This window comes from Notolepis coatsorum (assembly GCF_963971535.1).
Source record: "Notolepis coatsorum genome assembly, chromosome: 3".
Classification (NCBI taxonomy): Eukaryota; Metazoa; Chordata; class Actinopteri; order Aulopiformes; family Paralepididae; genus Notolepis; species Notolepis coatsorum.
The window spans coordinates 50,340,708-50,356,201 of NC_140167.1; the positions used below are offsets into that span (position 1 = coordinate 50,340,708).

General features: G+C 42.8%; 1 protein-coding gene across 2 annotated transcripts in view; it reads right to left on the reverse strand.

The window, feature by feature from the left end:
• The window catches only part of cnksr1 (connector enhancer of kinase suppressor of Ras 1), a 71,823-nt gene that overhangs the window by 31,219 nt on the left and 25,110 nt on the right, over positions 1–15,494 (reverse strand). For both annotated transcript variants that reach the window (XM_084310262.1, XM_084310261.1), the window contains exons 5-8: positions 7,396–7,437; positions 5,772–5,891; positions 4,177–4,236; positions 1,631–1,699 (exon numbers count right to left, since the gene is read on the reverse strand). In XM_084310262.1, coding sequence (XP_084166388.1) covers positions 1,631–1,699; positions 4,177–4,236; positions 5,772–5,891; positions 7,396–7,437 — 291 coding nt within the window. The remainder of the gene's footprint in view (positions 1–1,630; positions 1,700–4,176; positions 4,237–5,771; positions 5,892–7,395; positions 7,438–15,494) is intronic.

A 15,494-nucleotide genomic window follows, 5' to 3' on the forward strand; every position in this document is an offset into this window, starting at 1 on the left:
GATAGAGTTGTACCCTTCCTGTCGTACAGGAAGGGTGCGACATCTAGTGGCTGAATGTTATCACCTTTAGCACCTTTAACTGAACTGTATAGATGTAGACTTATTCATTTACGGTCAGATATAATCCATTCGAATAATTTAACATGTGTCTATGTCCCAACAAACAATCAAGTTGCTTTGTTTTAATTTCTCTTGTCACACCCGTGGTTCTTGGTATCGGATTAGTATCTGTGAATTATTTTTTTATAGCGATATCCTGTTGTAGTATCGTTACTGGTGCATCCCTATTTTCATCCTGAAGGCCATCATTCCTCTGACTGATATGAGAGTTCAGAGTCAACCCAGAGGCCACCTGCTCTCTGCTATTCAGTCTTTGCATAACCTATTTGACCACAGGTGTGTGGTCTCCACACTCAAGGCAAGGAGAAAAGCGAGAAACTCGTTTAAAAAATATAAACATTTAATGAATTTAATGTGTTATTAATATTCATTTCATTTGACATTTTAATAGCATAAATTATACTCTTATTTTTCCCCATGGTGCACAGGATCTGCCGCCCTGGGCAAATTGTGGTCAGGTCACTCACTCACTCCATCACTCACTCGGGCACTCACTAGCTCGTTCACTCACTCACGGACGTTCTGTGAGGGATGTTCTGTGGCACGTTGCACTCTAGCAGGAACACCGGGGAGGGGCACGGATCCACACATTGCCAGAGGCAGCTTCACAGCAGTGACAGACTTGTGTGTCAGTGATCAATACCTTTATGTATTTCCCAGTTTCTGTTTGTAACTAGGCTACTTGACGTGCCACAATGTGCTCGCTTAAATTGCGCGTGAACGGTAGTTTAGCTCACCTCGGTTCTCTGAACACCACATGTAATTCACAATTTCTTTGCTACAAACGGAGAGCTGTTTCAACAGTGTTTGTACGACTAACCCACTGCATGACACAGTGAGTGTTAGCTGCCTCTCTGACTTTTCCTCTAGATAAATGCTTCCAGGGATCACCTTGAACACAACACAAGATACCAGAGAGATCAATGAATGCTTCAAATACTAACAGACACAAAGCACGGGATGATATAAGGCCTGCTAGCTTAGTAGCTGGCAAGTGTAATCAAACAATGTTCTCATTCCACAACCGGCTGCGCCCTGGCATTACTCATACCATTAGTAGCACCGTGGGTCTGGACGGTTTTCGTATCTTAAATTGTCCTTTTGCGTTTACATTCCCTCATTCTTATTAGTATAATAATAATATAATAGCCCAGTAGATATAATATAATAATAATAATAATAATAATAATAATAATAATAATAATAATAATAATAATAATAATAATAATAATAATAATAATAATAATAATAATAATAATAATAATAAAAAAAAAATCTAACCCTAACTAACCTTACTGTCATGCACTTGTCCTAATAAACTAACCTACACTGTAACACGCAACACTTTGATGAATATTGTTACTCAGCTGATAGAGTTGTACCCTTCCTGTCGTACAGAACTTGTAAGTCGCTTTGGATAAAAGCGTCAGCTAAATGACTAAATGTAAATGTAGTATCTTATCAGTAAACAGAAAAGCATGCATGCACATAAACATGATACAACACTCACCACTATCTGACCGTTGACTTGAATCACTTCATCACCAGCCAAGATCTTCTCGCAGAATTCGGCGGGCGACTGAGACAAGAAGAGGGAGAAAGACTTCAGTACAAACACTTTCACGCTATGCTGACGACTCTACGTCATCTGGAATGTGACTTTGCAGCAAGTGCAAGTGGATCATGGAATTTAGTGGATCATGGAATCTAGCCGTGAGCTGTTTTGCAACAGGTTTGATACTACTTAAAGGGAACATCCACAGTAAAACATAATTGAGTTCTTGTTGAGTTTGATTCCTTTTGATCTTCATCACGGCCCGGTCTCGAATTGTGAATGTGGAAGTGTCACCTGAAGCTAGAAACGAGCCAAAGTTCTGTTGATGATGCCATCAAGAGATCAATCCTAGGGCTGCACTGACAGTCAATGGAAGACCAACTTTGTGGACAGGCAGGTTGCATGATGATATGGGCCCATATCCTTCTCAAATTTCTACCCTTGGGAGTTATTCATGTCCACAAATATTGATTGAACTATGAAAAATTACTGCATGTGAATTCTTGAATAAAAAAAGTGCACATATCCAAGTGAATATGTCTGTGGTGTGAGCGTGTGCATGCTTGTGTGTAAAAGTATCTCTCTCTCCCTCTCTCTCTCTCTCTCTCTGACATTAATACTTTGCTGGTTCAAGCCAGTATATGTACCGCTACGCTTTGCCCGCTTCATATCACAGACGAGCAAATGAACAAACGGTTGATCTCCCGGGAGATGGTAAACAGAGTAATATTATTTGACTTACTCAGAAACATTTAATATGACCTAAACATAACTGACACCTCAATGTGATCTTATGGTTAGGCAATATAAAATGCTTCTGAGTAAGTAAAATAAAATGACATGACATACCGTCACGATCAAAGGTTCGTTTCAGTCTATGTTCATTTGTCTGGCTGTGATATGATGTCTATGATGTATACAACCGGGAACCAGCTAATCAGTACGCAGCCATAGTGATGGAGCTGCCATAGCTCTCTGACGATGACATCATGGAAAGATAACATCTCAATATCCCTCTCCCACTGCCTGTCGTTTTGTTGCCAGCTCCCTTGTTCATTTCACACAGGCCCCTCTCATCTCCCTCCGTTGTCCCGCGTGTTGCGCTCTCTTGAGTCTTCTCCATGTCCACAATCATCTTGTCCTCTTTTCCCAGACAAGTATATGGTGCGGTTATAGCAGATGAATCAGTCAAACTAAACTTAATGACCAAGTCCACTGACCTAACTACACATGATAACAAACACGTGGGGGGCATCATCTATCTGTACAAAACAGCCATAAGGTCATGCATTTTCAGATAAGTACAAGTGGAGCAAAACCTTTCACTCATTCTGAATAAATCGACTACACTGGATCGGCGACTCCTCTTTGTCACTTCATCCAGTCATAGTATGCCCATAATTATTCAGTAAGAAAGTAATTTATAGCCCTGGGTCAAAGCTTAATCACCCTGCCCCTAATCGATTCTGTTAATCAAACCATCCATAAGCTATTAAATAATGGCCATTAGTCTGACAACTCTGTTTCTAATCCCTGTTAATAAGACATGTAATGTATTGTAGGCCTATGCATTAGCAGCATTCAAGTGGGATTAGTAACAATAATGTTGTTTGGTCTCTGCAGATATGGAGAATGAATGGAAGGTCTGAGTCTGTATGAATTAATATTGCTGATAAGAAGAATTGTTAAAACAATCCTTATCTAGATTTAAAAACAAAAGGCAGTGTAAGGTCTGTCTGTGTTTTGTAAAGCCCATTTCTGAATGTTATTTGTATTAATAATATTTATATACCAGTATGTAAATAATAGAATACACCGGTTAAGTCATACATGTATATAGGAAATGCAACAGATGATATACACAGAAGGGCACATTGGAAGGTACACATCTGAATGTAGAACATGATTTCTTTATTTATAGCTTCTTACACAAGCTAGTGTAGGAACTTGGCAGCATTCCCCACAAACCAGGCTCACAGTTTAGCATAAAATGGTTATTTAATATTTACATATAAATATTAAGGGTGCTGTAGTGTACATTTCAATCGACTCAGTGAAACAGATCTGAAGGAATAAGTCATCGACTATAAATAACACGTACCAACAATGACTGGGATCTCAAACCAAGATTCAATATTGATTCAAATTCACTGCTCTGGACAAACTGTTGAAAATAAAAGAAGGTGGACCACACCTCCATGACAACTCGCTCTAGCCTCTGGGTGTTTGTTAATGTGCACTGACTAGTGCTGTCAATCGATTAAAATATTTAACTCGATTAATCGCATGATTGTCCATAGTTAACTCGCGATTAATCGCAATTTTTTATTTAATTTTTTTAAATACAGCTTTATTGGTCACGCAGGACCGATAGAGGAGAGGGCAAACGGGAGGAGAGGCGGGGAAGACATGCGACAAATAATGACGGGAGCTGGGATCGAACCCGGGTCGGCCGCGTAGGTGCGCGAGAGAGAGAGAGAGAGAGAGAGAGAGAGACTGACCTCGGCCGCTGTTCCCGTCACGTAGTGGTTGCTGCAGCCTGTTGATGTTATCTCAATACCCTAGAGAGAGAGAGAGAGAGAGAGAGAGAGAGAGGTGAGGATTAATTATCTGATTAATCATTTAAGACATACAGTGTCTTATATCGAGTGCTGTATATCAGTAAACGTATTCAATCTTTGACTATTGTGTGAAATTCACTTCAGTTCTCTTCTCAGATTGAGGTCTGGACCCAAGGTTCTTGTCCAAAAGAAGGCACTGGTCCTTGGGATCCATAGTGGTTTCCCATCTAGCATAATAGTTTAACTGTTTGTATTTTCAACAACACAATGAAACCATAATTTCCATTGTAAACATTGGGTCCCAAGGTCCTTGTCTAAAAAGAAGGCACTGGTCCTTGGGACCCAGGTTTACAACGCTTTCCATTTCTGTTTTATTTCTGTTTTATTTCTATTTCATCTTTATGTTTCTATACATTAAATTAAAATGTTCACAATTTCATCTGGGGTGTTTCTTTGGTAAACTACAGTACTCAGAACAGAAGATGGGTGGAACAAGGTCATGGTACAAAAATGTGATATTTTGCCCAACATCCAACACATTATTACATGTTAGTAAATGAGGAATAGTTGCTGCTGCAAAGAGCAGAGCACTGTGTCATCAATGATCTACACTAGTCAGTCGCTGTGTGACAACAAAGAATAATCAATAGGTTTTGTTTGGTGTCTGTTGTGTAGCAGAGAGGAGTGAGCAGAATACTAAATGATGGCTTTATTGCCAACATCCCCCCAAACACACACAGCAAAAGAAGGGGAAAATTGAGAACGTGTCTGCGACTAAACTGCTCTTTAGAAATGCTTTGAAAAACATAAAAAAAGAAGAAAGGAAGAGACAAGAGAGCTTTAATCAGTGAACTGGACTCCATGTGCAGAATGAGTCCTTGAGAAAGAGAGAGATGCAGACGAAGAAGAAAGCAGAGAATGAGAGACAAGCACAAAGGGTGGGTGGGACTAGTGCTAGAGGGGAGAGAGCAGCGTGTTGAAGAGTGAAGGCCAGAGAGAGAGAAAGAGATAGATAAGGGGGGAGAGAGAGAGAGAGAGATAGATAGAGAGATGGGGGGTAGAGAGAAGGGGGGAGAGAAAAAGAGAGGGGGGAGAGGAGATAGCGTAATAAAGAGGGAGTTAGAGAGTGTGAGAGAGAGAGAAGGTGTAAGAAGGGGAGAGGGAGAGGAAGAGAGGTAAGAAAGAGGGAGGGAGGGAGAGAGTATAAGACAGAGGGAGAGAGGGGGGGGGGACGGGGGGAACAGGCTACTTGAAGACAGTGGTAAGAAAGATAGATCGGGTGGAGCAGATGGTGAGCAGATTTGATCCCGATTGGTTTGACAAAAGCAAAAAAAAAATTAAATTTTTTTTTTAAATGGGGCTCTGATTGGTCATTTGGAGCAGGTGGATTAACAGGGAGGGAGTGCACATGGTCAGAGGAAAGGAAGACAGTGGTGATAAGTCCCTCGCCTGACAACAATAAAAGATGTTCAGAGGCAGCTTATACCATTAGTTAAACAGTAACTTAAGTTAAGAAACAGAAAGGTCTGGAGTACCAGGTGATCGCCAGGGGAGGCAGGCACGAGGTCCACGCTCTCCAGCTGAGCAGTGTGGGTAAGGAGCGCCTCCGGGCTGCAGGTCAGGATCTCGTCACACACTGACACCAGCTGACGACACTAGAGGACAAAATGCATGTGAATCTACATGGTTTTATTATAATCTGTCACGAACACGATCACATCCTAGGAGTGGTAATAGTACTCTAGTAGTAGCATAGTACAGCGGCAATACAAAATTATACAATTCATAATACTACTCCTTTTTCTATTATTGTAGTACTCAGCAGTGTTTCCTCTGCTGGTAGGAGTCTCTTACTCTTAGCTTTTGGTTCTAGTGCAGGTTTTTAACTGTACTTCTTTGAGGTTTTTGAGGGAAATGCACTGGATTATAATGTTTTGTTCATTTATTCTAGCAGTAATGTTCTTGCTGTGGTGGTCCGTCATGGCTGAATGAATGTAGCGGAAACACTCGGGGTGTGATTTCCCGGGGGAGTGTGATGATGGGGATGTCCCTACCTCTGCCTTTTATGTCCCTACCTCTGCTCGTTTGTTTTCATGGCCAGGAGGGATATGGTTTATCCCACTTTCTGGTAGTCTAGAATAGACTATTGTTCATTCTAGTGTAAACTACGGAGTCAACCAGCACCTGCTAACGGGTCTGACCCTTTAGCTCAGCTGGTTAGTGCAGTTGCCTGTGGATCCTATGGTCCCAGGTTCAAATCCACTAGTATATTGGATTAGCATTGCATTAAATACATGCATTTCGAATAGTCAGCAGCCTACACACCAGCTTCTCCCTGCTTGCTGGTGCCTGTCGCTCTAACAGAGAAACGAGCTGCTGGCTACTGTGGCTAGTGGCTACAGGCCGGCACTTCACCGGCGCTCTATGGCCGGTTTTGCCACGTCAAGTGGAAGTGGTGGAGTGTGGATCTCATGAAAAGTGAGATTCCAAGTCAAAGCGAATTTCTCTCATCGCATGCCAAGAGTTTTTATAAACATCCTCTTTGTCAGCAGGCTCTATACAGCACGGTCCAGCAAGAAATGAATTCGCCCAAAAGGCCTAGATGGTGCACCATACACTACACTCTCCACGGTGCAGAAACCTGTATCTCGGATTTACCAAATCATGTTTTGGGAGAGGTAACCTTTGACGCCCAGTAACAATGTTGAAGACAATTTCTATCAGTCTACAATCTATATTCAGTGTGTCTACTACTTAGCCAGTTCTCCTATTTGACCTACTTAGCCTACTGTGCTTATACATACTAAACACTTGTATTTAGCTCAAATGCTTTATACATTATGTAAACCTTATTTTTATATATTGCATTCAGTATTACTTCAAAGGGAGCAGCAAACCACTGCATCATATTTCAGAAGCATCCGCTTGAATGTAAAACATAGCCTGTTGAGAATATGTTAATTTCATCTCTTTGCAAGTGCTTGAGGGCAAATCTCTTTTTGTTCATAAATCACACCCTAGCAACACTTTCCCTAGTACATTTCAGCCTACTAGTAGCTGTATGAAACTAACAACACATTTCACATGTCTAGCACAACTGTACAGAACAAGGAAAAAAGCAAGATAATAAAAGAAAAAAAGAAACAATAACACACTTACAATAGAAATGATGTCCTTTTCTTTCTCATAGACGGTGGTGTCCTGTTGGATCAGAGGAGCGACATGATCAGTGTCTGACAGGCAGAGAGGCCCGTCCAAACAGCACAGACAGAGAGAGCAAAAAAACGTCCACAGCACGTCACATCAATAACAAAGTAGTATCGATCCGTGAAAGTGGGACACGCTGACTCCAAACCCATGTCCTATTTCCTCCTCACCGCAGGGTGTCATCGAACCGGGAAGTGGCCATTAAACGCCCATGGGCATTAAAGAGGGATGAGCGATGAGTTTTGATTCTGTTGAATCCTTACTAACCTCTGTCTGACTGGCCGTTTTGAAGTCGATACCATTCAAGAAGGTGTCTGACTTGACTAGGACAGCTACTGTGTAATCTGTTTTACTGAGGGGACACTAGCAGGTTAACTCAGGCTGGAGATTGACACTAATCCCCAAGACACACATGCACGCATGGATGGACGGACGCACGCACACACACACACACAGAGAGAGTAATTCACAGTTGGTCAAAGTCACGGGTACTTAACTAGGCGGAGTCAACAGTGGGGGGTATTGACATGGGACACCACCCTTACAAGGCAGTGGGTATGTAAGGGTCTATGGCGTGTAATAGTTCACCTGGGTGGGCCTGGGGGGGGGCAGAAAGGAAAATGTGAGGAAGAGGGGGTTAGATGAGGAAGGGGGAGGTGAGGAAGAGGGAGGAGGAAGAGGAGGGGTGTTGTTCAGGCATACTAAACCATGTGAAATCTAGAGGGTACAGCAGGCTAATTACAGGTTATGACGCCAGGCAGCAGAGAGAGAGAGAGAGAGAGAGAGAGAGAGAGAGAGAGAGAGAGAGAGAGAGAGAGAGAGAGAGAGAGAGGGGAAGGGGGCTATTTTCATGTCTGGTTTGCAGTTTCACTTGTCAGAGCATTTATGTGTGTGTGTGTGTGTGTGTGTGTGTGTGTGTGTGTGTGTGTGTGTGTGTGTGTGTGTGTGTGTGTGTGTGTTACCTGCACAGAAAGTATTTAAATCACACAACCAAAATGTTTTTTTTTTTTTTAATCAAACCCTTCTTCTCTGAGTGTGAATATCTTTTATTTATTTATTTAGTACCTTTTTCTCCCATATCCCCAATTCAGTAGTTATGCCAATTCCCCCCCTGGTCGTTACACCTCCCTGTCGGTCTGGGGAGGGTGTAGACTGGGTGAAATGCATGCAGAGGTTCACGATTATCTCCCCCAGATCACCTCCCGAACGACCAGTAGGAGTCGCTGTTGCAATGACTAGGACTCACAAGCCACCGGCTTCCCACCCGTGAACACTGCCTGACCGAGCCGGAGGCACCGCTGCAGGGGAATTGAACCCGGGTCTCCGCGGTGGCACCCCCTGTGGCGAGTATCTTTATTTACCACAAACCACCTTAAATATCGCCCTGATCCACTCTGACCAAAGCAGTCTTGACACGGCCCGTTGGTCGCATGCCAGAGTGATTAGCTATTCCACTGAAGCTGCACTCCGTCACCCAGTGGGTGGCTAATACGAAATGAACAGGACAACAGAGCCATGCTGAGGTGTGGTCTACTGCCGGCTGATGGTCAGAATGTTCTTCCCGTTTCTCTGTAAGAACAAAGTGCAGAAGCAGCACATTCAGCTCCAATACACCTTTGTTGATTACAAGCCGAGACAACGTTTCAGTCCGTGTTTTTATGTCGAATCTCTTTTATACCTCCTGATTTCCGTGAGGTGAAGCACGCTTTAAAAAGCTGAAACCTGAACCCCCCCCCCCCCGTGAGGTGAAGCATGCTTTAAAAAGCTGCCTGAAACCCCCCGTGAGGTGAAGCATGCTTTAAAAAGCTGCCTGAAATCCCCCCGTGAGGTGAAGCACGCTTTAAAAAGCTGCCTGAAACCCCCCCTGTGAGGTGAAGCACGCTTTAAAAAGCTGCCTGAAACAGCCCCCCCCCACCCCCCGTGAGGTGAAGCACGCTTTATAAAGCTGCCTGAAACCTCCCCCAGATATTTTCTTGGCGGGGCATTATGCCAGGCAGTTACCAGTCTTTCCACAAATTTAAATGACAGAGTTGTTGGCGAGTTCGGCTGCAATACTTTTGTTATGATGATTGTCTCACAGGATTGTTTCACGGACGCCCCTCGGCTTAAGTCCAAAGTGTACCCTGGGGACTAATTCTAAAGGGAAAAATAAAACAATTATTGCAGCAGTTCTATGGCTGACAGAAGATGTACAGCATGTGACCAGCCTTCTGTTCAGGAAGAGAAGTGTAAAACGTCCTCATTTCAGCCTTAAATTAATATACAATTATCATTACGTGTAGCATTTGTCGTATGTGTTTACAACTAGGGCTGTCAGTTTAGCGCGTTTTTAATAAATTTTATTTTTTATCTGATTCATTCCATAAGAATGTAGAATAAACATTTACAAACGATTTGTATGTTCTTGGTATCTGATTCTAGGGACATCTATGGATCTCGGGGAATGTATTCCCAGTGTCAGAAATACTGTGTCTGTTACTAGGCTTGAGTAAATTGTAATGAACCAAATGAGAATATCAATTCAATTCTAAAAAAAAAAAAAAAAAAAAAAATGTTACTGTGAATAAGACCATGCTAAAATTGACCAGACCTGAAAAATCTAAGCAAATGAATAAAGGGAAGATGATTAAGCAGAAGGTTTTGTAGATACAGTACTGAATTCTGCCATCCAGACACATGCAATTTGAAATATGATTATAGAATATAGAATATCAGGCCTAAAATGGTTATGCGATTAATTAGATTAATTAATTACAAATCCTGTAATTAATTAGATTAATTTGTTTAATCGCCTGACAGCACTATTTACAACATATTAAACATAGTCACTGTAGCAACATTCGGTCATTTCCCCAAGGGGATCAATAAAGGAATATCTTATCTTATCTAATTTAGGGTTGGCAGTTTGGCTTTTAAAAATTTGGAACTTTAACAAAACATAAAATCCTTTGGTGAAACGCAATGTCCCCCTTTAACTCGACATGCAGCATCAAGGACAACATTACTGGTAAATGGGAAAAGAAAACACCATTCATTTTCAGAATAGGTGAGGGAAAGAAACGGCTTGTCAAAATGTAGAAATCACAAAGAATAAAAAATGTAGCTTGTCTGAACATTTATGTATTATGCAGTGATATAGTTATCAGAAAAGCCAACTGACCATCCTTTCTGCGTAATGGACACAATGAATGAACAAGGCTGCACAGACGCCATGAAATTAAATTATTTACAACAAATGTTGGGTTATTTTTATAATTTATTTAATATTTATAAGATACAAAATAAATATGGGGGAACAATAATATGTTATTTATTCAATATGTTTAGGGAAAATAATATGAGTATATGAAGGCGCGGTTAGTTTACTTCCTCTTTGGGCAGAGGTGTTTGACAGTGGAACGTCGTCCAACTCTCTGTGTAGGAGAGTGTGCCCCTTTTCCCCATGCAAAAGCCTCCACACTGGTGACATCACCACCTAGGTATCTCCAGGGAAAACCTAGCAAAAAGTCCCTACCACTAAAGGTGCTCCCATAGTCGAGCGGACTGTACACAGACTGGACTCTGCGGAGGTCCACTGGACTCTTTGAGCTTTCATAGTCGAGCGGATCTCCGCGGACCAATTTCCTACATGTCTCGCGCCAGTTTACACCAGTTTACTCCTCCTGTATGGCTCGGAGACCTGGAAGACAACCGTAGGGCTGAAGCAGAAAGTACAGTCCTTCATAAATTCCTGCCTCCGCCGCATTCTAAGAGTGAGATGGCCAAATGTCATTACAAATCTGGACCTGTGGGAGCGCACAAAACAACTACCCCCGCCAGAAGAAATAAAGAAGAGAAAGTGGATGTGGATAGGCCATACCCTGAGAAAGGAAGACACAAACATCACCCGGAAAGCCCTACGATGGAACCCACCTGGAAAGAGGAAACGCGGCAGGCCTCGAAACACCTGGCGCCGTTCTTGGGAAGGGGAAATGAAAGAGGCTGGACTGGGATGGCACAACATCGTTCGGGAGGCCAAAAACCGCGCAACATGGAAAGAAATCGTCAGTGGCCTATGCTCCGCAGGGAGTGCAAAGGCTTAAGTCAAGTCACACCTCGCGCCAGTTTGTGTGACACCAAGTGGGCGCCGCGGACGTCCACGCGTCAGAAAATAGGAGCTTCGCACTTGGACTCTGCTTTGTGTCCGCTTTGAGTACCCTTTGGGTCAGCTTTGAGCCCGCGGGAGTCTACTCCGTGTACGGTCCGCTCGACTATGGGAAGGGCTTAACCCCATCAAATCACATGTGGACAACTACAAAATTACACTGACATGCACGAGCATGCCCAAGAGAACGCACACGAACACACACCCACAGTGGGGCAGATGTCTTCACAGCTGTCTCAGATCAAACTGCTGACACCTGTGTGACTGCCGTGTGACATCACAGCGTTTCACAGATGAGAGAAAGAAGAGAGAAAGAGAGAGAGAAAGACGGAGGAGAGAGAAGAGAGAGGAGAAGAGAATATATGAGAAGAGACGTGAAGAGAAGAGACGTGAAGAGAAGAGAAGAGAAGAGAAGAGAAGAGAAGAGAAGAGAAGAGAAGAGAAGAGAAGAGAAGAGAAGAGAAGAGAAAAGAAGAGAAGAGAAGAGAAGAGAAGAGACGAGAAGAGAAGAGAAGAGAAGAGAACCAGGCAACAGATCAGGCTAGCAGCAGTGGGACGTCAGACTCGGCTCACAACAGCCTCCAGCCACATCACGCTCCACTTCCAGTTAGCTGCTTTCTATTCATTTCATTATATTCACTAAAATATGAACTAAAACGCAGTCTTTGTAAGGAAGTAAAGAGCCCTCAGGTTTTGAGACACAAGATTGTCTAATTGTCACACCTCAACAGATTCAACTCAACAGCAGTTACTATAGAGATTTCCCATTATGATCACTCAGGCAACCACCTCAGAGTCACAAGTTGCAAAGCTGTGGAACATCCAACAATGGCCTTCTTTCGTCTATATCTATAGCAACCATACCCAATGGCCACTACTTACTGTAATTATGGCTGACATTGAGGCTAATGGATAACATTGACATCTACAAAAACGACCCAGTTCAAAAAGCATGGATGTTTGATTTCTATGGAAATGATCGGTGTGGCTGGAATGCCTGTTGGACAAATCAGATTATATAACATGTATAACTACATGTTATATAATATACAGTACATTATAGCTGATATAGATAAGATTAATCAATTTAGGATCAAAAGGGGACATTTTTCTTCCGCTCTTCTTTTGAGAATCGAATGACAACATGGCCATGAATGAATGAATGAATGAATGAATGAATGAATGAATGAATGAATGAATGAATGAATGAATGAATGAATGAATGAATGAATGAATGAATGAATGAATTTTATTCACACACACGGTATATTACATGTACATATCTTCATGTGAAAACAACCGACGAAATTGTGTGCATGTGCCAGGTCTCCCAAGAAGCTATTTAAAGCTTTTGGAGGGAGCCTGATCACAAATATAAACAAAATATAAATGTCATTCATGGAAATGATAAATTGTGTCATTGTTGTGGTAATCTCCAAGTCATATTGTGCAAACGACAAACAGACAAAAGACCATTGAGGTTGCCCTCATTTACAATGATATCGAGTAGATAGACAGTTAAAATAAATGAGACAAAACACAGGATAAAAGAATAAACAGTACATACAGTTTCACAGGCTTGAAGTCTGTTAGTGCAGCTTGGCTTCAAGGGGGAACGAGAACATTTCAGTCCAGCCACACAAACTGAATTTATTTTGTTCCATGATTGATGGTACTAACGGATTTTTCCATAATTTGACTTGACACGCTCTTTCCCATTTGTTCACTCTAGGCTGTGCTGTGCTGTGCTGTGCTGTGCTGTATTGTATTGTATAGTGCTGTGCTGTGTTATACTGTATTGTATTGTATTGTATTGTATAGTGCTGTGCTGTGTTATACTGTATTGTATTGCATAGTTCTGTGCTGTGTTATACTGTATTGTATTGTATAGTGCTGTTATATGCTTTACGGAGACATGGTTGAAGCCAGCAACACCGGATCAAAACATCATCCCATCGGATTCCTTCTCTGTCTTCCGAGCTGACCGAACTGAAGAGTCAGGAAAGTCCGTTGGTGGAGGGGTTTGCTTCCACACTAACAACGGCTGGCGCAGTCCCAAGGAGGTGAAGATTCTTTCCCGCTCCTGCTCGCCGGACCTTGAACATTTGTCCATCCTTTGTCGCCCGTTCTATCTCCCCGGGGAATTCACAGCCATCATAACAACTGCAGTTTACATTCCACCGCAAGCCGACACCGCCAGAACTCTGGCCGACCTACAGGACCATTTGAATCAACACCAAAACAAACATCTGGACGCGGCTATGATAGTAGCCGGTGACTTCAACAAGGCTAACTTGAAAAAAGTTATGCCAAACTTTTTCCAACATATCAAATGCACAACTAGGGGGGGGGGGGGGGGGGGGGACCCGTTGGATCACTGCTTCACCCCTTTCAAACAGGGCTATAAGGCAGTACCAGCGCCTCCGCTAGGTAAATCAGATCACAACGCCATATTTCTTTTACCAAGCTACAAACAACGAGCCAGAGAGGCTGTTGTGTCGCGAGAGGTAAAGCAGTAGTCCGAGAGCTCAGAGGCCACGCTACAGGACGCACTGGGGGGGGCGTAGACTGGGGGATGATACAGTCGAGCTCCAGTGACGTCAGTGATTATGCTGATGTTGTTTAGCTTTATAGCAACATTAGCTGACGGTATTGTCCCCACAAAGAAGGTGCAGGTTTTCCCAAACCAGAAACCGTGGGTGGACAATTCCATCCGTGTGGCCCTGAATGCTCGTACCGCTGCTTACAACTCGGGCTGAGCATCGGGAAATATGGACGAGTATAAGTTAGCAGCCTATATGCTACGCAAGGAGGTGCGGGCTGCTAAATGGCGATATGCGAACAAGATGGAGACACAGATGGCACAGAACGACACGAGAGGCTTATGGCGGGGAGTACGAACGATAACTGATTATAAAGTCAGCCCCCCCTCAATAGTGAGTGACGATGCCTCTCTCGCGGATGAACTAAACTCCGTTTACGCCGGGTTTGGAGCAAGTAGTGGCGACATTAGCTCACCGGCTAATGATGTCACTGACGCACTCTCTCATTGACAGAACACAGCGTGACATTAATGTTTAAGGGTATAGATACTCGGAAAGCGGCTGGCCCAGATGGGATAACAGGACGAATACTTAAGTCCTGAGCAAACCAGCTGGCCCCAGTATTTACATCCATATTCAATATATCCCTGGCTGAATCCGTGGTCCCTGCCTGCTTCAAAATGTCAACCATAATCCCTGTGCCTAAAAACTCTACTCCAACAAGCCTTAATGACTACAGACCAGTGGCACTCACCTCTGTGGTCATGAAATGCTTTGAGAGGCTGGTCAAGGATTACATCTGTGCCTCCCTCCCTAGTAACATGGACCTACTGCAGTTTGCATACAGGGCAAACAGGTCCACTGACGATGCGGTCTCCCAAGTACTGCACAACACACTATCTTAGGGTGACCATATTTTGATTTCCATAAAAGAGGACATGCTGCTGGCCCCAGCCTCGAGATACTTAATGATACTTTGCACAATCGAAGCGGGCATGGCCACCTTCATTTCCCTATGTCTTGTGTACTGTACTGTATGTGATGAATAAACCTCTTGAATCTTGAATCTCTACTCAAAGTTTACTCAAAGATGACTTTATTGTTTTAACATATGCTTGGAAACATGCACCCAGAAAAGCGGCCATTTTTTTATACTTGAACTTGAGGACTGCATACTTTTTTTTGCAAAGCTTATCTTTATACATTATGCTTATAGAACGTACATAAGCCTGGTCTCTTTTGAAAGATAACATTTTGAAGTTACTAATGCAAAAAAGGAAAATCACTTTTAGTGCTAATGAAATAGAGTGGCATATAGGTCTGAACTTGAGTTGAACGTGAACTTGTGTACTCACATTTTTCTG